The sequence below is a fragment of the Loxodonta africana genome, chromosome 7, assembly GCF_030014295.1.
Source record: "Loxodonta africana isolate mLoxAfr1 chromosome 7, mLoxAfr1.hap2, whole genome shotgun sequence".
Classification (NCBI taxonomy): Eukaryota; Metazoa; Chordata; class Mammalia; order Proboscidea; family Elephantidae; genus Loxodonta; species Loxodonta africana.
In genome coordinates, this window is record NC_087348.1 from 101,480,187 (window position 1) to 101,506,091 (window position 25,905).

The following is a 25,905-nucleotide window of genomic DNA, read 5'->3' on the forward strand; positions in this document are numbered from 1 at the left end:
GTTCATTCATGTTGTAGCATGTTTTAGGACTTCATTTCTCTTTATGGCTGAGAATTATTCCATTGTATGTATATACCACATTTTATTTATCCATTCATCTGTTGAAGGACATTTTGGTTGTTTCCACCTTTTGGCTATTGTGAATAGCACTGCTGTGAACGCTGGTGTACATATATCTGTTTGTGTGACTGCTTTCAAGTCTCCTGGGTGTATACCTAGGAGTGGAATTACTAGATCCTATGGTAGTTTTATGATCAGCTTTTTTAGGAACCTCCGAACTATTTTCCACAGCACCTGTATCATTTTGCATTCCCACCAGCAATGGATGAGGGTTCCAGTTTCTCCACATGCTCACCAGTGTTGGTTGTTTTGTTTTTTTTCTTTATCTTAGCCATTCTGGTGAGGGTGAAGTGGTATCTCACTGTGGTTTTTATTTGTTGTTGTTAGTTACTGTCGAGTTGATTTCAACTTATAGTGACCCCATGAGTAGAGAGTAGAACTGCTCTATAGGGTTTTCCAGGCTGTGACCTTTTGGAAGCAGATTATCAGGGCTGTCTTCTGAGGTACCTCTGGATAGTTTTGAACTGCCAATCTTTCCAGTAGTAGTGGAACATTTAACCACTTGTGCCACTTAGGGACTCATGGTTTTGAGTCATATCTCCCTATGGGTGGGAGAAGGAGCCCTGGTGGTGCAGTAGTTAAGTGCTTGGCTGCTAATTGAAAGGTTGGCGGTTCTAATCCACCAGCGCTTCCAGGGAAGGCAGATGTGGCAGTCTGCTTTGGTGAAGATTATAGCCTTGGAAACCCTATGGGGCAGTTCTCTGTCCTGTAGGTTGTTATAAGTTGGAATCAACTCAACGGCAACTGGTTTTTTTTTTTTATGGATGGGGGCCTTGAAAAATCTATGGAACAGTTCAATTCTGCATACGCACAGTCACCATTAGTTGGAATTGACTTGACTGCAACCAACAACAAAATCGGTTAATGTCCCAGGGTGGTGCAAATGGTTAAGCACCAGGGTACTAACCGAAAAGCTGGCTGTTTGAACCTACCCAGGGGCACTTCCAGAGAAAGGCCTGATGATCTGCTTCCAAAAGGTCACAATCCTGAGAATCCTCTGGAGTGCAGTCTACTCTTACACACATGGGGTCACCATGAATTAGAATTGACTTGATGGCAACTGGTTTTTTTTTGGGGGGGGGGAGGGTTAATGGCTAATATTGTTGACCATGTTTTCATGTGCTTATTGGCCATTTATATATCTTCTTTAGTAAATGTCTATTCAAATCCTTTGCCCATTTTTTGATTGGGCTGTCTTTTAAGTTGTAGGAGTTCTTTCTATATTTTGGATATTAAACCCTTAACTGCTATATGGTTCCCAAAATTTTTCTCCCAATCTGTAGATGTCTCTTTACTGTGTTGTTAAAGTCCTTTGTTGAACAGAAGTTTTTAATTTCACAGTTTATTCATTTTTAAGTGTACGATTCAGTGACCTTAATCCCATTCACCATGTTGTGCAGTTGTTACCAGTATCTATTTCATCACCCCAAACGGAAACTCAGGACCCCTCAAGCAATAACTCCCCATTACCCTCTCTTTCCAGCCCCTGATAAAATCACCAATAAACTTTTGTCTCTATGGATATTTCATATTAGTGGGATCAAAAAATACTTGTCCTTTGTGTCTGACTTATACGTATTATCTCTTAATTCTCACAGCAGCTGTATGAGGTAGGTATATTTTATAGATGAGTGATTAAGTAATTTGCCCAGATCAATGAGCAAGGCAGAGCCAGGATTCTAACCTTGGAAGGAAAAGGTCAGCGTCTACATTCTTAACCACTACTCAAATTCCTAAATTCAACATTTCCCTCACTTTCTGGGGCTAGAAACAGGCTTACTTTTTCCATCCAACCTGATGACTCTAAAATTAATCCCAACCCTGGAAATAGTTCTTTATATTTGGCTCCTGTTTTCTCAAGACCATGGATCTAGTTTCTGTACAACTGAGGTGGGAAATACTGGAAGGGCATTGTAACAGAAGCTCAAAGAAGAGTCTTAAAAAGAGAACAAAGAAGTCAAAGTTGTAATGTAGTGGTCTCTAAACTGATTTGATTACATATCCCTAACAGTGAAAAAAAAAAAAAAATTAAGCATGCACCCCTGTGGCAGAGATTGCTTAGTGTACCCCATTATCGGTTCTTCTCTCCTCTAGTAATAGGATTTACCAGCACTTGAGGTAAAGGATAAAAGGGTAAGACTAACTTCCCAGCTTTCCTTGCAGCTAAGATACTAAGTTGCGGCCAACAGGATGTGAGCAAAAATGGTATGTACAACTTTAAGGTCATGCCTCTGAAGGGGAAGAGCTTGCCCACTGGAATGTGGATGTGGTGGTGAGTCACTGGACCCTGTGAATGAGGGCAACACCGGGGATGGTAGCACAATATGATAAAAAGGAGCTTGGGTCCTGACACCATAGAGCTGACATATTAGCCCTGGAATGCTTACACTTGGACTGTATGGACATGTTATCAGGAGGGACCAGTCCCTGGAGAAGGACATGATGCTTGGTAGAGGATCAGCAAACAAAGAGGAAGACACTTAATGAGATGGACTGACAAAGCGGCTGCAAGAATGGGCGCAGACAATCGTGAGAACGGTGCAGGACAAGGCAGTGTTTCGTTCTATTGTATACAGGGTCACTATGAGTTGGAACCGATTTGACGGCACCTGACAACAACGAAAGTATTGTGCACAACATACCCTATCCTCAGTACTTCTAGATCCTGTACCTTTTCTACTGAGGTTTCATTTTGATGGTTGTTTTGTAGTTCAGATAGATTTTGGGTAAGGGGATGGAAATACCTGAAATGAACGAGGGTGAGAGGATTGTGCCCACGTACTTCAAAAGTACATCTTTCTTCCAGCACTTGCACCCCACTATAAAAGAGCTATTGTTGTATATATGTTTCCTATTGATGTCGAATCGATTCCAACTCATAGTGACCCTATAGGACAGAGTAGAACAGCCCCGTAGAATTTCCCAGGAACACCTAGTGGATTTGAACTGCCAACATTTTGGTTAGCAGCCATATCTCTTAACCACTATGCCACCAGGGTTTCTGTTTCCTATACTAAGGCAGTTATTCTCAGTCTTGTTATAAAAGCTAAATTTAAATCTAATACAATTCCCAATTTATCTGTAACTTATCTATAAATCTCATACAAGTTTTATCATGTTATGTTAGTGAAACAATAGAAATGAAAAGGATGTAAAGAGAGAATTCTATTTTGTTTCCATGCCTGAGCAGTACCTTCTGAGATGGAATGCCTCAACTTGGAAACTACTAGTGTACTTAGTAAGAATATGAGATTTAGAATTAAAGTCTGTGTGCCTTGTTTGTTGCACGACCTTGATCAAGTTAGTTAACTCCACTAAGCTTGTTTCTTTAGCTGTGAAATAAGGATAAAACCACCTAAGAGGATTGCTGGGAGTATTCGCTGTTATGCAGTCAGTGGTACCCAGTATTCCACAAAATGGCAGTCACTAGTTTCAGTGTTGGTGACCATAACCTTTTCCACTGTGGTTTTTTTCTTTATATTAAAAAATTCTTTAAAACTTATAAAATGTTATGTATCCAAACTCTTTAATTTTGACAAGAGGGCATCATGTGTTGAATTGCTTTTCAAATATGGTGCAGGGATTTAACTAGCTCTTGCCTGGTCCACTTTGTCATCAAACAGTATGAAAGGGCAGGTTAGGCTCTAGTCTGTGGCCGTAGAACAGGTGAAGGTGGCTAATCCTCTTAGAGGCTTTCCACCACCTACAGAAAATGTCAAAAAGGTTTAGTGTTCTCAGAAACTCAGTGTAAATGATGTTCTCAGTGTACCCATAATCAAATATTAAAAATACTAAAAAGGTTGGGTTAATGCCAATCAAGATTTATTCATATTGTTTATTCTACAGGCGTTTAACAAGTACCTTATATGAGTTAGCCCTGTGCCTACAGGTTCAAAGATAAGTACGATGTACCCTTCTGAGAGCTTACAGTTTAGTATAGGAAAGAAATATATACAACAATATAGCTGTTTGGTAGCAGGGTGCAAGTGTTAGATCAGGGATGTAGTTGTGTGGTACACAAGGGCACAAACCTCTCATCTTCCTTCATTTTGGGTATTTCCATCCCCTTAACAAAAATCTATCTGAGCTACAAAGCTATGATCAAAATGAAGTCTCACTGGAAAAGATACAGGATTTAGAAATAATGGGCATAGGTTATGTTGTGTATGATCTTTTTGTTATTGTTGTTAGGAGCTGTCAAGTCGGTTCTGACTCATAGTGACCCTACGTACAAAAGAACGAAACACTGCCTGGTCCTGCACCATCCTATCGTTGGTGTTTGAGGCTGCTGTGGCAGCCACTGTGTCAGTCCATCTCATCGAAGGTCTTCCTCTTTTTTGCTGACCCTCTACCAAGCATGTCCTTCTCCAGAAACTGGTCCCTCCTGATAACATGTCCAAAGTATGTGAGAAGTCGTCTTGCCATCCTCACTTCTAAGGAGCATTCTGGTTGTAGTTCTTCCAACACAGATTTGTTCGTTCTTCTGGCAGTCCATGGTATATTCAATATTCTTCACCAACATCATAATTCAAAGGCATCAATTCTTGAGTCTTCCTTATTCATTGTTCAGGTTTTTCACACGCATATGAGGTGACTGAATATACCATGGCTTGGGTCTGATGCACCTTAGTTCTCAAAGTAACATCTTTGTTTTTAATACTTTAAAGAGGTCTTTTGCAGCAGATTTGGCCACTGCAATGCATCTTTTGATTTCTTGACTGCTGCTTCTACGGGCGTTGACTGTGTATCCAAGTAAATGAAATCTTTGACAACTAAAGTCTTTTCTCCATTTATCATGATGCTGCTTTTTGGTCCAGTTGGGAGGATTTTTGTTTTATGTTGAAGTGTAATCCATACTGAAGGCTGTAGTCTTTGATCTTTATCAGTAAGTGTTTCAATTCCTCTTTGCTTTCGGCAAGCAAGACTGTGTCATCTGCATATGGCAGGGTGTTAATGAGTCTTCCTAAATTGTACCTTTATTAACTGATAAAACTGATAATTGGAGAATACAGTTTATATCTTCAGGCCAGTAAGCTTCCTATCACTGAACCTCAGAACTGGACACTTACCCTGTTCCAAATATCATTGTACTGGGACAGGGCTCATTCTGCAGAGGTTGATCCTGATTCTATAGAAGCAGAACAAAATGAATGCTCTTTGCAGACAGGATGGTCCCACAGAGGAGGAGGACAGAAGGGGCTGGGCTACTTAAGCCTTGTTTCTTCTTCCAAACTTAAAATTAGGTAAGTCACTTTACTTCGCCATGGGCGGAGAGGATGAGGGTACCAAGAGCGACAAGAATGGTATGCTGTTGGAGTTTTCTTCACATAATATTTCTTCAATACTTTAGTATATTTTAACCAAAATAATTTGTTTATTGTCCGTGTTCTCCACTACGACTGTCAGCTCCATGAAAACAAAACCTTTGTACACACGGGGACTACCATGTTGCTTGGCACAGAGTAAGCATTCGTTTTTGTTGAGTGAACAAATGCACCATAGAGTTTGCATTATACAATGGACTTTAATCTTTATGGTTCTTATTTACTAATCCAATAAAAATTAATCTACAATGTGCTATTAATAATATAATCCATCAGTTATTCTGTATAACCTTGTTATTTGTTTTGTTACAAATAGTTATAAATATCCGAAGTATGGAACAGTCAAGAGTGGTCCATATGGTCCAGTGAGACTCAGGGGCTTTCCATCTAAATTTGCTTCAAAGGTATAACTGCTGAGTTGTTTTCAAAACAAAAATCTTCTATTTATATTTTAACATTATCCTGTTGTATTCTTAATTCATTTTTATCTTAGAATCCTCTTGTCAAGGCATTTGAAATCTTTTGAAACGTTTAGCACTTCCTTGCCTTGGCTTCTTGATCTGGATAAAACTAAAGAGACGGAGATGAAAATGAGATTTTGTAATTTCTCTGAAATTACACATGCATTATTAATTGATACTGTTAAATAAAAAACAATAAGTAGACCAAATAAATAAAAAAACAATAAGTAACAACAAAATATTTGAATTTCCCCCTGAGCTTCTTGAGTTGGGATCATGTATCAACAGATGTTTGCTGAATTTAAGTGACTCATTAATAAAAAATAAAAGCTTTGCTGTAATAAATTTATGATGGGTTCCTGAAGTGGGGATTAAATGTTTTTTGTGAATCAAAAATTTGAAAAATTCATTCAGTAATCAGAGCTCAATATTTAGCAACTTTACAGATTTCATACTAATTGTTACACACTTGCACCAGGTCATACATTATTTTAAAATACATGATTTTAGTTAATTACCCCCCCAATCGTCTCTAGCTCTGTAAGTCACTTTAAAAATCCAACCAACTTTGTTATAATAATCTTTAATTTAATATGAAAGTGTAATTATACAATAGTCATCAAGAAAGTTGAATACAGTATGAAGTACATAGGCTTGGGAGTAGTTTTCAAATCTGTAGCACATACCAAAGAAATCCAGTATGACTTACACAGTTGTTCAGGCAAACACAAGAAAACTTTGGTTTAGTTTCTATAAACTATCAACAGGAGGACAAAATATGCTGCTTAAATCCATCAGGTTTTGAATACCAGCTTTTCAACATCACAAAATAAAGATAAATAAGACTTCCTATTGTAAAACAGTTCTTTTTAGCCTGTAAGTGCTTTGAATCATCTTATAGTTAGTTGTTGCCGCAGCTGGTAATGCTCGCTGACCACGCACCGACCCTTGGTGTAGTGTTCTAAGAAGCCGAGGGCATGGTAATGCTCGCTGACCACGGGCCGACCCTTGGTGTAGTGTTCTAAGAAGCTGAGGGCAGCAGCAGCAGCAGGAGCATAATACAGCAGTCTGCTGGTTATTTCCAGAATCTATAAAATCCCAAGGCTATTGCGAGGCAAGTAAACACTGAGGCTGTGAAAAGAAAAAGCTATGTTACAGGCCATATATTTGTGTAATTCTGCAGAGATAAACAGAATAATGTCATTTTCAATCTAAATAAAGAGAAAAAACAGAGGAAATCTAAACCATTTTCTATCTTAGGTTTTTCATTCCCTAGAAAATTAAAGAATATCCTTAAGGGCAGGATTAATACTGATTCTTCTTAAAAGCTTTCTGAATTTTAAACTATAATAAGATGGCAATAACTTAAAAAATGTAAATTATTTGTTAGAATCTATGCACACTATTTAAAATCATTATTAACATTAGCATTAATCACAATTTCTTTAAATAATTATAAACTCTAGATTTTATGAAAAATGAAAGACTATCTTTCTTTCTTACCTATGTTAAAATATTACACACTTAGGTTAGTAAATAGACATCCGTATTATCCATAGAAGAAAATTTTAATTGTCTTTTGGTACATTTAAAGATAATTTCTCTCATATTTATAATCTTGAAATTATTAAAATTTACAAATAAAAAAATGAAGTTTTAAAGAAAACTCTGAAAAAAATTTCAGTGAGGTAGGAGTTATAAGGCAGAAAAAGCATCAGGTTTTAATAGTTAATACACTACCTGCTCTTTATGTTATATCATCTTGGATAGATGTTCTCCCAGCTTTAAGAAGCTGAATCAGAATGAGGCTTTTAGGGACTCTCTAGTTTCTAGTTTGTGCAAACAGCCATGAAAGGATTTTTTTTTTAAAGGTGACTCTCTGATAGGCAAATTTCTTACGACTAAAAGACACAAGAAATTAGCTTTCAAAGTAAAACTATCCTAATTATCTCATTTGATCCCACTACTTACTGAAACTTGGTTAATGACAAGATCATTTCCTTAATTTTAGGAAATAGGATTAGGTCTTTCTAGGGTATAGAGGGCAGCTGGGCATTTGAGGAGGAAAAATAACAGTTTCCTGTCTTGTTGCAACTGGGCAATTATGTATTATTCCAACTAATTTCACTACTCACTGAGTATTTACTACATGCCAAACAGTGTTCTGAGCAATTACATACATTATTTAAGCATTATTAATACCCTACAAGATTGGTGGATTATCCCCATTGTATACATGAGGCAACAGGCTCAAACTCACACTGTTAGCAAATGGTGGAGCCAGGATGCAAGCCTAGATGTACCTGACTCCAAAGCTTTAAAAAAAAAAAATTTGTTATCTTCATTTGTACTGTGTCACCTGAAGGACTCAATCTAATCTGTCAATTTCTGAGCCACACAGTAGCTATCTAGGTGACTGTATCTTTTGTTAACTCATACAGCTAGTAAATTAAGCTGTATACTTCCAAATGAACACTTACTGTGAGGGAGGTATTTAATTCCTTTATTAGAGGACCAATAACACAGTTATTACTGCATTTAAGTTCCTCTCTCATTCCTGTTGTCATTGTGTGAATATACTATCAAATCTATTCTTGAGATGCTTTCTAAATTCAGGTGGGATATGCTCAAGGTCATACTTTGGCTCTCGTTGGACTTGTTCTAATTTTCTTGAGTTTCAACTTGAACTTGCATATGCATAACTGATGTTCTGTTCTGCAGTCAGTCCCTGGCCTTGTTCTGACTGATGATACTGAGCTTTTCCATCGTCTCTTTCCACAGGTGTAGTTTTTGATTCCTGTGTATTCCATCTGGTAAGGTCCACATGCGTAGTCGCTGTTTATGTTGGTGAAAAAAGGTATTTGCAATGAAGAAGTTGTTGGTCTTGCAAAATTCAATGTGATTTCCAGCACTGTTTCCATTACCAAGGCCATATTTTCCAATTACTGATCCTTCTTTGTTCCAACTTTTGCATTCCAGTCACCGGTAATTATCAATGTATCCTGATTGCATGTTCCATCAATTTCAGACTGCAGAAGTTGATAAAAATTTTCAATTTCTTCATCTTTGGCCTTAGTGGTTGGTGTGTAAATTTGAATAATAGTCGTATTAACTGGTCTTCCTTATAGGCTTATGAACACTAACCTATCATGGACAGTGTTGTACTTCAGCATAGATCTTGAAATGTTCTTTTTGACCACGAATGCAATGCCATTCCTCTTCATGTTGTCATTCCCATCATAGTAGACCATATGATTATCCAATTCAAAATGGCCAATACCAGTCCATTTCAGCTCACTAATGCCTAGCGTACTGATGTTTATATGTTCCATTTAATTTTTAATGATTTCCAATTTTCCTAGACTCATACTTAGTACATTCCACATTCCGATTACTAATGGAGGTTTAAAGCTGTTTGTTCTCATTTTGAGCAGTGCCACATCAGCAAATGGAGGTCCTGAAAGCTTGACTCCACCCACGTCATTAAGGTCAACTCTGCTTTGAGGCGGCAGCTCTTCCCCAGTTGTATTTTGAGTGCCTTCCAACCTGAGGGGCTCATCTTACGGCAGTATATGAGACAATGTTCTGCTGCTATTCGTAAGGTTTTCACTGGCTTATTCTTTTCAGAAGTAGATAGCTGAGTCCTTCTTTCTAGTCTGTCTTAGTCTGGAAGCTCAGCTGAAACCTGTCCTCCATGGGTGACCCTGCTGGTATTTTGATACCAGTGGCATAGCTTCCAGCATCACAGCTACACACAAGCCCTCACAATACGACAAACTGATAGATGGGTGGGGGGAAAATATATTACTTTTTTTAAAAAGAAAAATACTACTTAAATAGGGTATTCTTTCTAAGTCTTTGGAACCCTGCAATTGGGTCATGTCATATGGTATTTGACAAGCTCATTATGTGATAAATAATCTAGTTTTCAGGTAGTTTCTGTGGCTCAGTGAACTGGATTCAAGGCAGGAGGTTATTTTTTTTCCTTGCTTGTTATGGTTTTTAATTGCTGTATCTACTTAAGGATCTTTGTTGTTAGTTGCCATCCAGTTTCTTCTGACTCATGGTGACCCTATGTGTGCAGAATAGAACTTTTCCATAGGGCTTTCAAGGCTATGACCTTTTGGAAGCAGAACACCAGGCCTGTCTTCTGAGGCAGCTCTGGGTGAGTTTGAACTGCCAACCTTTTGGCTAGTAGTCAAGTGCTTAAACCTTTGTGCCACCCAGGGACTCTCTGTAAGCCCACTCAAATCCTTATGAAAATACATAAACAATACAAATAAAATTTTCACTTTTTCAATTGTGCAACACCTAGTTTATCCTTGCATTATTTTGTGCTTATGTTTTTATATTTCTCTGATATTCATATGCTGTTTTCTATTACTAAGTTGTGGAGTTGTCTGTTAAACTTGTATTCTAAGACTAGAGCCTTCTTTAAGCACTGCAGGAGACGAAGCAGAAAAGCAGCTGTTATAGCTCCTCTTTTTTTTCCTGTGGTAACATGGTTACATTGGGAGATAGACGCTATCAGGTCTGAAAGTTAAATGACAGTAGTTTCTTTCTCTGACAAATAGCCTTACCTGCAAGATAACGAATTGTCTCAAGTTTGTTAGATTCCATCAGTGTTTTTAAAGAAGCAATTTCAGTGTCGATTTTATTACTGGTCTCTGAAATAACACTTTTGGTTTGGTTATCCTGTAGTAAATAAGAATAAATAAGACAACTAAATTTTTCCCTTCTATATTATGAACAAAAAAATTTTACATTAGAAACTCTCACTTCAAGGTTAAGTATACATTACAAAAGTCTTATTTGGGCAAACACAGTAAAAACACGATGGTATGAAAAAATAACATTAAATGAACATAACTAACAAAACACATTCCTTCTATTTTGATATCTGGAGACCATTTCTTAGCATTATCATATAATGAGAACATTCTACTAAAAGCCTCATGGTAAGATATAAAAGTAGATAAACCGGGAAGCAAAAATTTTAGTCAAAGAACCATCACTTTATGTGTATAAAGTCCTTAGGATACCATGGCTAAAAACTTCAAATATATTTTGCGAAAGAAAAAAAATCAACCAGGTTTATAATATGAACTGGTATCAATACTAAAGGAAATGGCTGAAATATGTGATGAGTAACACTGAATGTTACGTGTATAGGAGCCCAGGGATAGGAGAAATAAGATGGTACCTAGAGCTCAAAAACTAGCTGTGAGAGAAACTGCTGATATCCTTGTTTACCTCCTGTATCTGCTCAAGAAGTAAGAGAAGAGAATGGGACCATGCCTTCTATGAAATTACAAGCAAAAAACAGTGGTGTCTCTTCTGTTAGATTGTAGACCAAATGGCTTTTAACTTTTAAGAAAAGTATTAGGCTGAGTCAGAAAGCTGAGTTTTAGTCAAGCCACAGAGATTAAGTAATTAATATAATTTAAAATTCCTGAGAAGGTAAGCAATAGGAATATTGAGTTTAGAACCTAGGTTCATATCCCAGTTGTACCACTTATTAGCTGTGACCTAATAAGCACTCAATAAATATTTACTATTATTAAAAATTTAAGACAAATATTTATCATTTAGTTGTCATTTAAATGCCAATTGTGAATCATTTTTATGAATATAGTGAATTCTTTTAAAAAATACTTATTTTCTACATAAAAATAATTTAGTTATTAAAAAAAAAAGTATGCTACGTAGAAAGCTTGGTTCTGACTCAGAGGTCACAGTTCAGGTACTGCTATGCACCATCCACCTGGTGGCACATTCCCAAAAGTGCTGACTATAATAGCTACGAGGAGATCATGGATTCTATAGGGCTAACTTTTAAAGTCCAAACTTACCAAATGATATACATAAAAGCAGTTATACAAGGCAAAAGATCGGTTCAAGAGAGAAATTTTTACATAATAGCTCACCTTTTTGGTGAATTCGGTGGTTGCTTCCATAAGTTTCTTTTCTTGATCTGTAAACTAAAGGATATGAGACAGTAGGAGATTAAAAAACAAAAAGACTAAATTTAAGGAATTAAAAAGGAATAAGTAACTAAGAAAGTAAGTTCAAAAGCACATTACCATATCTGTTACTCTGCTCCTTTCTAGGTTGATGTCCAGTTTATTATCTGCTCTGATTTGACTGGTTTCATTCTTTAAATATGATATTAAAAAGTGACTTTTTAATCAATATTTTGAAATTAACAAAATATTCTGAGGTAGGAAAAAAATTTCACTTACTATCAGTTGCTGTTTAACTTGGTCTAATTCAACTTTCATTTTCTAGGTATAAGAAAAATGACATACAATTACCATTAAAAGCCTATATTATGATTGATTCCGAAATTCTGAGGCCCTGGATTAGTGAAATGTGGATGACCTCTTGGATTTCTAAGGCAGAATTTGAGGGGGAAAAAAAAAACTAAAAAAAGAACCAAAAACCAGTATATTCAGAAAATAATTCTTATGAGGAAAACATTAGAAAATGCATTTATCTTTCAGTATTAAAGTCTATTTAAAAAATAATTTTCTAACTTAAAGTTAAGCTAATAGATTAACGTAACTTAAAATTCTAATTTAATTATAAAAACACATTTTTCTCTTAAGTGATGAAGACAACTAGTACATGATCAAATAAAGTAGAAAATGCCACATTACTTTCAGTTCTGAGAACGTTATGGACCATACCAGAAATTCTGTATAATGTATAGAGCTCAAAGATTTTCCCCTTTATGCAACTTTTATTTATATAAGATACAGCTCTTATTTAGAAACCCTGGTGGTGTAGTGGTTAAGTGCTATGGCTGCTAAGCAAGAGGTCAGCAGTTCAAATCCACCAGGTGCTCCTTGGAAACTCTATGGGGCAGTTCTACTCTGTCCTATAGGGTTGCTATGAGTCGGAATTGACTCGACAGCACTGGGTTTGGTTTTTTACAGCTCTTATTCTTCAGTATACAAAATATTATGATTTACACACAAAAAAAATTAGATATGGTTAAATATACAGTAACCTTACTCCTCACTTATCAATATGGTTAGGTTTCATAGACCAGGTCATTTATGCCGAGAGCCAGGACCCAGTCTTCAGCACCAGTAGGGTACGACCTCCCCCTTCCTCCCCCGTCACTCATTGCCTGTCGGGGTAGCTGCAGGAGCATCTTGGGCCCCCCTTCCCACCACCACAGACCCCATGGAGGTTGGGGGTGGTGGGGGTGGGGGTTGGGGGTGGCGGTAGTTGCCCACTGCTTCCAGAGCAGCAGAGGCCAACCACCACCTTGCCACACTCCAGGTCTCAGCATGGATCCCCACACTTCACCTCTCCACCTCCCACTCCGCTGCCCCTGAAAACTGGCCTCCGGCCTCTGCAGCAGACAGCTCCCAAGAAGAGACTTTGGAGCCCATGACCCCCCTCAAACCCTGCCACCTTCTTGCAACCTGGCTGTCCTGCCCCCTGCGCTCACTGCGGATGGCCGGCTCCTCTGCTGGCTCTTCAGCCTGAGAAGTAATATGAACTGCTGGCAGCCCATGTGGCTTCGCTTCCTCTCACAGGCCTCCTCCTCCTCCTTCCCCTCTCATTAATGTGCAAAACAGTCGGATAAAACTTTTTTTTTTTTTACTATTGTTTTAAATTTGAAATATCGGCTAATGAGATAGTAAGTGAAGAGTATGGATATATCTAAAAACTTGTTAATAACCATGTACAACTGCTATTTGTTCCTATTAACCTGTTTAGCATGTAGGACACCTGTGAAGTCAGTTACTTTATTAGTAATAATTTAAAACTTGTATCACCTCGTTCTCTGCTCTCAGATTTGCAAATTCACTTTTCTCTAGGATGACCATGTCTTTCCTAATGGAGTCCAAATGAGCCATTATCTGTTGTACTGTTATTTCCTAGAAAACAAAATAGAAATAACTTAGTGATCTGTAGAATGCCATCCCTTTACGGAATACGGAATTGTTGTTTTCATGAAATTTAAAAGTATAATGTTGCTTGACTAAGTAAAAAGCAACTTATAAAACCTATACATATGGAATACCAAAATGAAAAGGAACAGAAGATTCAAGGAAGAAAAAGTATTTTCCAGTGTAGAGAAATAAACGTCTAGGTCTTTTGATGAAAAGAATCTCAATAAAATGCTTAGCTTTTGTTGTCTTTCACTGTTTTGACTTTGAGGGCTTTTCTACCATCAGAAAATTCCAGGGTACTGGGTAAGATCTGAAACCCTGGTGGCGTAGGGGTTAAGAGCTACGGCTGCTAACCAAAGGTTGACAGTTTGAATCCAAGGCGCCCCTTGGAAACTCCATGGGGCAGTTCTACTCTGTCTTATAGGGTCGCTATGAGTCAGGATTGACTCGGTGGCAAGAGGTTTGGATTTGTTAGGGGGTAAGATTTAGAAGTCAGGTAGTAAAACAAAGTAGGTAGAAGTATGGTTTAAATAATTACCCTTCATCAGTATAGCATAATTATTTTACTTAAATTCCTCAATATTCTGCCTATATTTGGCACTACAAAGAATATGTAAAATGTGCCCCTTACCTGACAGATTTGTAAGTTTTGGCTTTGCTAGGGAGGGACATTTTTGTAGAATGATTTAAGGCAGCCTTACAAAGAAAATAAAACTTATCACTGAACTTAAAATCAGGTAGCTTGCTAATCATCATTTATCCTTCTCAGCAAAAGAAAAAGTAGATGAGTATATAACCTTAAAAGGAACCTTTATAATGGTCTATAAACATACAAAACAAAACAATAGGAACTCCTATTTTTTAAGTCACAATTCGTGGCTGGGGTACACTGTTGGCTGCAGTCATCCATTGATTGACTTGACTTTTAGAAAACAGAAGCTGTAACAACAGTTCCAGACACATGACCAAAAAATGACTCAGTCTTCAAAGGGTCTGGTATGCACACATCTTCCCTGTTATAGATTGAATTGTTTCCCCCCAAAATGTGTGTCAACTTGGCTAGGCCATGATTCCCAGTATTGTGTGGTTGTGCACTATTTTGTGATCTAATGTGATTATCCTATGTGTTGTAAATCCTAACCTCTATGATGTTAATGAGGCAGGATTAGAGGCAGTTATGTTAGAGAGGCAGGACTCCATCTACAGGATTAGGATGTATCTTGAGTCAGTCCCTTTGGAGATGTAAAAGAGAATCAAGCAGAGAGGAGAAGGACCTGATACCTCTGATAAAAAGGCACAGGGAACAGAGCAGTCCTTTGGATCTGGGGTCCCTGGGCAGAGAAACTCTTAGACCAGGCAAAGATTGATGACAAGGACCTTTCTCCAGAGCTGACAGAGAAAACGCGTTCCCCTGGAGCTGGCGCCCTGAATTTGGACTTCTAACCTCCTAAACCGTCAGAAAATAAATTTGTTTGTTAAAGCCATCCACTTGTGGTATTTGTTACAGCAGGACTAGGTAACTAAGACATTCCCCAAGAACAATTTTCAGATGATGGTACAGTCATGTAAGTGGAATTAAAAGTGTGAGTTCTGGAAGCAGGCTGTCTATGTTTGAATCCAAACCCTGAGAGAGAATCTGGTCAAGTTATTTAACTTCTTTGACCTTCTCACCTGTAAAATGGAAATAACAACTCCTGCACCTTATAGGGAGTCCCTGGGTTGTGCAAACAGTCAAGCACGTGACTACCAGCCAAAAGGCTGGTGGTTCAAACCCACCTAGAGGCACGTCTGAAGACATGCCTGGAGATCTGCTTCCAAAAGGCCACAGCACTGAAAACACTATGGAGCAGTTCTACTCTACACACATGGGGTTGCCATGAGTCAGAATCGATTCGAAAGCAACAAAAAAACACCTTAGAGGGTTGTTTTGAGGATTAAATAAGATAATGGATGTAAAATGTTGAAAACAGAACTTGGTACAGGTTAAACCAAAAACCTGTTGCTGTCAAGTCGATTCTGACTCACAGCAACTCTAACAGGACAGAGAAGAACTGCCCCATAGGGCTTCCAAGGAGCAGCTGGTGGATTCGAATTGCCGACCTTTTGGTTAGCAGCTGTGCTCTTAACCACTGCACCACCAATTAGCACTCACTAAATATTAGCTACTATTACTGCCAATGGGACAGGGCTCTAATGGCTGCATCAGGACAGTCTGATTGCAATGTTTTGATGCAGAGGAATTTTAACTTAAATAATAATCTCATCATAGTAAAACTTTTTATTTTATGTAACAGACATCTCTGACTCTTACGTATTCTTCCTAACCCTCACCCATTATTACTGGAGAGGGAATTAATTTTCTTTTATTCAGTTCTGCTTCAAATATTCATGAGAATTATTTCAGAAGTCATTTGGAAGTAGCCTCCAGTGGTCAGTCAGTCCTTTCCCCCAAAATATCATTATAAAGGATTTCTACCAGATCAAATAAAATGCATTTATACGGTAAAATCCATGAAAGCTGGAATCTGTGTAAGGTGGAAACCTGTCAGAGACGGAATAGGCAAATATTTCCCACTAAAACGAGTAACGGGAAAGTGGTAACACTGCACCCGTCAAAGGCAGAAAACCTGCAAGACCTGGAAAAACATGGCTGTTCACTGTAAGAACAGTTGAAAATGTAATTGTGAGAGTAAGAGATTATATCGTGGCCCTAAAAGTCTCTCTTCATCCCCTTGCACTCCTTTAAATATAGTTTGTGACCAAAAAGCCTATAAAACAGTATAGGTGTCCATCTTTAAAGTAGTCAAATCTATTAAAATTGTGATCACTGTACTACTGTAGAGCCATGAGACAATATGAATATAATTCAGATTACAAGCAAACTTAGAATATAATCAAATTCTCAGATTTAGAAGACTTGATTTAGGGTGCTCCTTACCACCCCTCCCCCCACTTTAAGTAATACTTTCATTGTGTTTTTTTGGTGAAAGTTTACATAGCAAGTTAGGTTCCACCAAACTGATCAAGGACATTAGTTACATTTTTCATACTGTACCAACATTCTCTTTAATTCTGTTCTGGTTGTTACACTTCTAGAACTCTAGTTTCCCTGTCCCGTCATCTTCTCATTTTTGCTACAAATTAAATGTTGACCTTTTGAACTCATACAAATGGTTTTTTAGTAGAACACTGATCTTCTGTGTGTCACTCTGCTTATTTGCTAAAAAAGGCAATCTCAGGGAATAGTTCTGGCTCAAGACTTAAAGAGTATCTCAGGATGACAGTCTCAGGGAGTCCTCTGGTCTCAGCTGGTCCTGTTAGTCTGGCATTTTTTTAAGAATCTGAGTTTTGTTATGCACTTTTTCTCCCATTCTATCTGGATCATCTATTGTGACCCGGGTCAGATCAGTCAGCAGTGGTAGCCAGGCGCCATCTAGTTTTTCTGGTCTTAGGGTAGTTCAGCTCATGGCTCCCGTAGGCTAACAGCCTTATAGACTTGCTTCATCTCTGAGATTTTGGTTACCTTCTTACTCTTTTGCTAGGATGGCCGTGAGCCTCAGCCCTGTCCTTCATGTCATCTCTGTGCTTTATTCAATCCTAGAGGTGGGGTCAGCAATGGGGTTATTTAGCCTCAGGGATGGGATGAGATTTTAGCTTCACACACTACTTGGTAATTTAAAAAGTCGAGTTTAATATTAAAATTCTTATTTCCAATCCTACATTTTGGGTATAAGATTAAATGGGCCTGGCAGCCATAAAAATTCTACAAAATGCAGTTTCAATTCAAATACTTATGTTGTTGTGTGCTGTTGAGGTGATTCTGACTCATAATGACACTACAGGACAGAGCAGAACTGCCCTACAGGGATTCCTAGGCTGTAATCTTTACGGGAGCAGATTGCCAGGTCTTTTGTACCGTGGAGTCGCTGGTTGGTTCAAGCCAGACCTTGCAGTTAGCAGCCGAGTGCTTAACCACTGTGCCACAAAGGCCCCTTATTATAGGAAACCTTAAAACTTTAAGAGTAAATTACTGAAAATGTCAGTAGCTCCTTATAGCTCTTTCAGGATAGCTCAGAGCTTTGGGGGAATTAATTAGATGCTTGGTTTTCTCTTTAGTGGATTTGGTAGTCTGCTACAATCCTGAATAAATTAAGCTAAAATAATGTATACACAAATTTAGAGTAAGTTAAGTCTAGAGGTTGAATGCTTTTAATTCTAAAAGTCTAACTGGAAATTTTAGTAAAAGTCTTTAAAAGGTTTAGAATCCTCCATGACCCTTAAGGTAATAAAAATTTACGTGAGATTGTAATTTTATGTTAGAATCATAATTTCTGTTTCTGCTGTTAAATATTTATCTGAGAAAGAAAGCCTAAATTTGAAAAATTAAAATTTAAAAAATATAAACATAGGAAGAAAAGAGGTGAATTAATTCAGGATTGAAAGACTGAATTTTTATTCCATAGTTAAGCTCCTTATATCCTTATTTTTTTATCCTTTGTATAAACTTAATGCTTTTTGTTCCAATGTGCATTTTAATTGTGAACATTTTAAAATTCATATGGCATAATAAGGAAAAGGAAAGGGTTTTAAGAGCAGAGCTTAATTAGAAAGCCCTGGAGTTGAATCCTTGCATACCACAATCACAACTCTTAAAAATTATTCAATCCCTTTGAGCCTCACTTCCCTCAGTGGCAAAATAGAGTAATTCTATCTACTTTTCCAGGTTGTTAGAGGGATTACGTGAGATAATATATAAGAAGTACTCAGCACTGTGCCTCTTAACATCTTAAGTGTTTAGTAAACAGCCACTAAATATGACCTGCAGGATTTGTGTATCCAGTCAAACAAAACCTCTTGGCTAGGTGATTTATGATATCCCTCCCAGCCATATAAAAGTCCCCTTTAGCTTTTTAAGTCTATGAAAATTAACCAGAACATAAATATGATTGCAGTAAGAGTATTTATTATATAGGAAAGTTAGCTCTTCTACTGTGTGAGCCTCTAGGCGGGGAAAAGTTGTTGCACTAACAATTTACCACCGTCTCATGATTCAAACACTATAATCTCACACAATTAAAGATCTTGCAAAATCCTATTCTCTGTATTACTATAATGTTGTCATTATTTTAATTTCTATGTTTCTACCTTTACTAAAGGTTTTATAAAATTTTGGGGCCCTGGTGGCAGAGTGGTTAAGCATTTGGCTGCTAACCAAAAGGCTGCCAGTTCAAATCCATCAACCCACTCCTTGGAAATCCTATGGGGCAGTTCTCATCTGTCCTGTAGGATCCCTATGAGTCAGAATCGACTTGATAGCAATGGGTTTGGTTTTTGGGTTAGGGAGCAGAGCAAGGAAGATGGGTGGGTGGACAGAGTTGTGGTTACCAAAAAGATGGTCTACTGAAAATGTCAGAATTGAAAAAAATGAATGTATTACCTGTTGAGCTTGAGTGACCATTTCCTTATAGATAGTATCCAGGCTGACACTCGATAAACTCCTTAAGGCTGATACAATCGTTTCTGCTTGTGCTTTGTCAAATCCTGTAAGCAGCAAATAGGTATTTATATATTTTTTAAAAGTCCACATTCTTATGAGAATAGATGGAAAAATTTTCCTCAACATTTAAATTATACTTTTAAAAAATGTTTATAATTAAAAAATTTGACAGATAATGCTAAATTACTCTCTAAAAATACTCTAAAATTTCAATTCTCACTGGCCTGTTTCCCTACATCTGCATCAACACTGATATTACTTGTCTTTATTACTGAATATGTAACAGGAATTAAAATGATATTACATTGTTATTTTAATTTTTACTTAAAACCTGCATTTCCCTGGTTGGTAGTGAAGTCAACCATCTTTACACATATTTATTAGTTATTTATATTTATTGTATGTGAACTGTTTATAGCCTTTGCTCATTTTCCTATAAAAGTGTTGAGCTTTTTCATAAGAACTCTCTATGTATTAAAGAAATAGGCTCATTGTCATTTGTGTTGCTAATATTTAAAATTTTATGAATGGTATATATTTTATATATTCTGATATACAGATTTAAATGTTTCTGGAATCACATCTTTCACTGCTTTAAAGTTTTATGTTTCACGTCCTCACTTGGAGTATAAAAATAGTCTATATTCTAGTAATTCTTGTAATTTTGTCTTTCATTTTTACATTTAGCTTTTACTCTATCTGGAATTAATTTTTTTAGGAAGGGAATGTATTTTTTCCCCAATGGCTCATTTACGTCATTTATTCATTAGCCCTTCTTTTCCTTAATTTAAAATGCCTTCTTTATCACATGCTAAATTCATATATATACACACACACTTGTGTATATATATACGTTTGTGTGTGTGTACATATACGTATATACATATATATACACACACACAAATGTTTCTGAAATCTGTTCTGTTTTATTAATCTACTTTTCTATTCCTATAACAATAGATTTAAATTACTGTTTTGATATCTGGTTTTTTATATATATTTCTTTTTTTAATATTCTTGCATATTTGTACTTCCACATGGACTTTGGTATCAGCCTGCAAGCATTATAGTTTTTCTTTTCTACATACTTGGAAGCATTCTGCATATATAATTTTATATAATTATTTTTCACTTAACATATCCTGAACACTTCCCGTATCAGTAAATATTCTTCAAGCAATACCATTTTTGATGACTGAAAAATATTCCACTGTACAAACAGCACTATATACTCCTCACTTATTGACTATCTCATCATCTGACATTTGCCATTTACGACAACAGTAAAAAATCTACTATCTGACAGTTCTGCTCATTAATGATATATACCTGGCAGTAACCAACTCTGAGGGTAAGGTGAGAGTTAATGCTGTGATGGTTAAGGTTATATGTCAGCTTGGTTGGGCCATGATTCTCAGTGGTTCGGCAGTTACGTAATTAGACAGTTATGCAATGATGTTAATTTGGCAGTTACGTAACGCTATAGTCATCCTCCATTTTGTGATCTGTGACCATCTTCCATTTCTGTATAATGCTGATTTTCCCATAACAACCAGGTCTTTGGAACCTAACCATGTCTATAAGTGAGGAGTGGGTATACTATCTAAATAGTCACTCCCAACTGATCATAATAGTTATATTGTCTTGACTAGGTAATTTATTATTGTATGAGTATTGTTAATTTTCTTCTTTCAAGACAGTTATGTTTCTCACCGTGAGTTTCCAAGTCCTGAACCAATGCATGGGTATCAAAAGTTAATTTCCTTTGCTCTAAAGGAGTTATGCCCACTCGCCTGACATCATATTCTTCGTTGGTTGTTGTGGTTAAGAAGTCTGAAAAGAGAAAATAGTGTTTTTTTCCTTATATTAACTAAGAAAGGTATCACATTTTAGGTTCTAAAGCATTTTTCCCATTTTCCAGCTCTTCTGTAATGTTATGAGTTCTGTAATCTGAAGCAAGTTAACTGACTGAGCTCCTGACTTTTATCTGAAAAATTTCTAATACATTATTCTGTATACAGCATTCAAAAAATATTTCCTTTCCCACTTTTAGCATTCAGAAATGTCTTATTTGTTAAATTAGTCTAAAATCACAATTTAATATACATCAAATGCTTTGGGTATCACTACCTCATCTCTAATTACTGCAAGTAGAAACTGCCCAACTCTCCTCATTGCTCAGTAGAAGTCTTTTGTACAGCTACAAATTTTTAATACATATATCCCTATCGAAAGTAGCCTTCTCTACACCCATTCTTACACATCCCAAAATTTATTTCCTACATAATTCTCAGCTTTAATCTGAAATAATCTTGCTTGCTTGCTGTCTGTCTCTCTGAGCCAGAATATAAGCTCTATGAGGACTTGACTGTCTTTTTCACTGCTGTACCTCCACACCTAAACCAGTGCTTGAGACACAGTTGGTTCGCAATATTTTATTGCCGAATCAATCAGTTTTAAATTCTAGAGTATTTACTGGTGTCAACACAGGAGCCCTAGGAACAATTTCTCGCTTTTGAAATAACCTTTTGTCCTCTTTAAATAAATTCCCAATTTTTAACCTAGACACAATAGTCCTTTTCCACAATATACTGCTGATGAATTTAATTAAAAGACATTTGCTTTTGAGGATAATTTTGTCCATATACAACTTCATCACTATTGCTGTGTATTAATTAAGTGAAAGAACTTCTAACTGAACACAACTACTGTACTAGATATTTTAATATTACCATGGCAAAGTAGTATTATCCACATTTTAAATATGAAAACTGAGCCTAGGTAAAAGTAAACAGATTTGCTTAAGGTCACAGAACCACTGGCAGAGTCAAGATTCCAATTCAGGTTCATCTAACTCCAAAGCTTATGCTCTTCCTGTCATCCTATGCTGTCTTTCTTATTTATCCTAAGCCACTTAGTATGTCCAGGTACTTAAAAGACATAGCTGTAACCTCGGGTATTATTTTTCTAGTATAGCATAAAGCAAATGTGATTCCTTTCCATACATCTTCCCAACCAGTTGAATGGTTGGAGATTCAAGTCTACCCTGAGGCACCTGAGAAGCTGCAACTGGTTTTAGTAAGATACTAAAGATACTTTAAGATAAAGTCCATCATAATGTGGACTCATGTTGAACACTCAACTCTGTAACCAAAGACTTCTTGTGAATGGCCTTGGCAGCTAAACAGCTGTTTTATAGGTGGGAGGTTAACAACTGCAGTCTTAACTGCAACTGGATGGTGTGAGTAAAATGAAAAAAAATTTTAAATACGGCACAAATAAGTGTGGAGGTGGGAAAGGGACGGATTTGCTTGGACACTGTTTACCTGGCACTGATGATTCAGGAAGGTGAACAAAGAATGCTAAAGTTGGTACAAAGTACCTACTTTATGGATAAAGTGTTTGGGGAAAAAAAAAAAGGACCCTGGAAACGTCTTTTAGAATAAAGTCAGATATTCTTCCGGACACAATGCAAACAGCAGTGTGGCAGCTAAGAGGGGACTTTTAGGCCACCACCTAATAACGGTGTAAGTTTAATAGGCCCTCAAATACACGTATTACTTTACCTTTGGTACCGACAGACCTGCAAAAAGGCAGGGACTACCGGCCGCATTTGACAGAAAAGGGTACACCAAGCTTTTAGAGAATGGCTCTCAGCACAGAGGTCCTCGGTCCTCTTTCCAGTCCCCGCCCTTCCCGCCCCCGGGTCCAACATCTGGGTCCCCAGGGCCAGGGGCGGGCAGGAGGAGGGCGCGGCACCCTTGCTTCCCCTCGCCAGAGGCTGCACGACATCATTTCCCTACAGTACAACTTGAGCATCGGTGACACGCCGCCTTTTCTCACCTCTCCGCACGGCAGGCGAGAAACGCCTACAGGCAGGAGAAATCCGGTAGCCCCCGCTGCCTTCACAGCGCAGAAACCGTAAAGCCCAGCAACTCCTCATGTCCCCAATTCTCCCGTTGGCAGGAGGCGGCGGAAGTCTGGGTGGCTCACGCTTAGGCTTTTGGGAAAGATAGTTCGGTCACCGCAGGGATGCTGGGAAATGTAGTTTTCGCCGGTGTGATAAACCCACTTGCGTGGTCCGGAGAAACTGGGCCTCTTTACCGAAAGAGCACGTTTCAGTAGCATGGTTCAGAGCTGTTCCGGCTTCTCCCACCACCCTTACCCACTCATACACACCGTTACCGCCCTAAAAAAACGGGACCTTCTCGGAGAACCGTCCGACGCCCGTTTCTTGGCTACGAAGTGCAGGCCACCAAGAAACTCCCCTCAGCCACCAGCCGCCCTGCGCTTGGGTCGGTGGGAAGCAGAGTTAGATCTAGCCGCATAGCAACCTGGGACTTGTAGTCCTTGGCCGCTGAGCGCCTAAGTCCACAAGACCTTCTGGGAAATGTAGGCCAACCAGCGGCTCGTCCTTCCTGCTGCACCATCCTGGTGCTTCGCCCTCTAGTGCACGGGAGGGCAAACATTATTAGTTGCCTTAATTCCTCTCCAGGGAAACTGAAGTCCTCGCTTTCTAAGGTAATTTCAACCGTCTGAATCAAGTCGGCGGCAATGGATTTTTTTAGTTTTACCCACTCAGACTTGAGTTACTTCAGACTGTCCCACATGGTAAAATGCTGTAAATAACCGTACGGAGTTGTTGTGATGCTCAAATGTGCTAATATACGTGAGCATTCTATGTAAATCCTAAAATGGTGCACAAACGTTAGGCTTTGGCGGCTTAATTATTCTTTAAAGGCTGAAAACAGCTATCGCTAGGTTTCCCTACCGGTGTGTATTCAAAACTTACTCTGTGAGTGTTTTCTATACAACAAGCGCAGTTGTAAGCACTGAAGCACATTAGAACTTGATTCATTCCAGCAAGGGCTTGAATAATTCATACAGAGAAAATATAAATGGCTATTAAAAAATTGGAAAAAAGAAAGTTTAATCTCACTAGCAAAAAAAAAGCAAAACATAAATATGCATCACTTTCACCTATCTTTTTTTTTCTTTAATAATAACGGTCAGTGCTGGCAAATAATGTGATTAAGTAGGGGCACTCATGCGGCCGGCAGGAGTGTAAATTAGTACAAGATATTGAACAAAAATTTAATAATATATATAAATCTTTAAAAAGCAAATATCCAGAATTCCACTTCTAAGAATTTGTTCTAAGAAAATAAGAGCGGTGGCTAAGAATTGTAAAAATGACTATTGAAAAGTTATTTATAATAGTAAAGGAACTGGAAATAATCTAAATATCCAAGAATAATTCAATTACTTGAAGAAATGTAACCAAGTTGGAATATTACACAATCATTAAGTATTATATTTTTTAATAATTTTAGAGCCAGGCAAATTCTTATAATGTTAACATATATATTGTTGTTGTTAGGTGCTGTCGAGTCGGTTCTGACTCAGTGACCTTACGTACAACAGAATGAAACACTGCCTTGTCCTGCACCATTCTCACAATCATTCCTGTGTTTGAGCCCATTGTTGCAGTCACTGTATCACTCCATCTCATCGAAGGTCTTCTTTTTTTTCTTGACTCTCTACCTCACTAACCATGATGTCCTTCTCCAGGGTCTGGTCTCTCCTAAAAACATGTCCAAAGTACGTGAGATGAAGTCTCACCATCCTCGCTTCCAAGGAACACTCTGGCTGTACTTCTTCCAAGATAGACTTGTTCATTCTTTTGGCAGCCCATGGTGTGTTCAATATTCTTCACCAACACCATGATTCAGAGGCATCAATTCTTCTTCAGTCTTGTATGATTATAATTCTTTTAAATGATACAGTCTCTGCTCTGGAGGAGCTCATGGCCTAGAGGGAGATACCCGTTGCCTTTGAGTTGGTTCCAACTCATAGCATCCCTGTGTACAATAGAACAAAATGTTGCCCAGTCCTGCATCATCCTCATCATCACTGGCATGTTCAAATTCATTGTTTTGCTTGTTGTGTCAATCCATCTCACTGAGGGTCTTCCTTGCCCTTACAGGCCCTTTGCCTCACTAAATGCGATGACCAAGTTCTCTAGCAATTGATCCCCCTAATGACATATCCAAAGCAAGTGAGGTGAACAATGTTTTGTGGTGATCTGTCTTAGTTATCCAGTGCTTCTGTAGCAGAATGGCACAAATGGATGGCTTCAACAAACAAATTTTTTCTCTCAGTCTAGGAGGCTAGAAGTCCAAATTCAGGGCACCAACTAGAGGGGAAGTCTTTCTCTCTCTGTCTGCTTTGGAAGAAGGTCCTTGTCATCAATCTTGCCCTGGACTAGGAGCTTCTCAGCACAGGGTCCCCAGGTCCAAAGGACACGCTCTGCTCCTGGTACAACTTTCTTGGTAGTGTGAGGTCCCCCTGTTTCTCTGCTCGCTTCTCTCTTTTATATCAAAAGAGATTGACTTAAGACACAACCTCATCTTTCAGATCGAGTCCTGTCTCATTAACAAAACTGCTGCTAAATCTTACCTCATTAACATTGTAGAGGTAGGATTTACAACACATAGGAAAATCACATCAGATGACAAAATGGTAGACAGGCACACAGTAGTGGGAATCATGGCCTAGCCAAGTTGATACACATTTTTGGGGGACACAATTCA

General features: G+C 37.9%; 2 protein-coding genes across 4 annotated transcripts in view; one reads left to right on the forward strand and one right to left on the reverse strand.

Moving 5' to 3' along the window:
• ANKRD42 (ankyrin repeat domain 42) overlaps positions 1-5,045 on the forward strand; it is a 79,651-nt gene extending 74,606 nt beyond the window's left edge. The window contains 1 exon segment of the mRNA XM_064289520.1: positions 1-5,045. Within this exon segment, the coding sequence (XP_064145590.1) occupies positions 1-391 (391 nt within the window). The 3' untranslated portion in view covers positions 392-5,045.
• Positions 3,956-23,639, reverse strand: CCDC90B (coiled-coil domain containing 90B). 3 transcript variants are annotated; one of them, XM_023558516.2, is made up of 9 exons: positions 23,156-23,582; positions 21,026-21,145; positions 19,253-19,356; positions 13,699-13,800; positions 12,148-12,189; positions 11,989-12,060; positions 11,833-11,886; positions 10,486-10,600; positions 3,974-6,014 (listed from the first exon to the last, which is right to left on the reverse strand). In XM_023558516.2, exons 1-9 carry the CDS (start codon positions 23,253-23,255, stop codon positions 5,929-5,931), a joined length of 795 nt encoding a protein of 264 aa, XP_023414284.1. In that variant the 5' UTR covers positions 23,256-23,582; the 3' UTR covers positions 3,974-5,928. The 3 variants fall into 3 exon arrangements, with proteins under 3 accessions (XP_023414285.1, XP_023414284.1, XP_003418587.1); XM_003418539.4 differs by lacking the exon at positions 3,974-6,014 and adding an exon at positions 6,021-7,036 and having other exon boundaries at positions 23,156-23,639; XM_023558517.2 differs by lacking the exons at positions 11,989-12,060; positions 12,148-12,189 and having other exon boundaries at positions 3,956-6,014; positions 23,156-23,585.
• Between the last annotated feature and the right edge of the window lie 2,266 nt (positions 23,640-25,905).

Bases quoted from the DNA above. Each gene is read 5' to 3' on its own strand.
- CCDC90B (XM_023558516.2), bottom strand. From the start codon at position 23,255: ATGAGGAGTTGCTGGGCTTTACGGTTTCTGCGCTGTGAAGGCAGCGGG. The intron at 13,801-19,252 runs GTAATACATTCA...TTTGTTTTCTAG, and splicing joins TGGTCACTCAAGCTCAACAG to GAAATAACAGTACAACAGAT. The intron at 12,190-13,698 runs GTGATACAAGTT...TCTTATACCTAG, and splicing joins ATCTGAGAGCAGAGAACGAG to AAAATGAAAGTTGAATTAGA.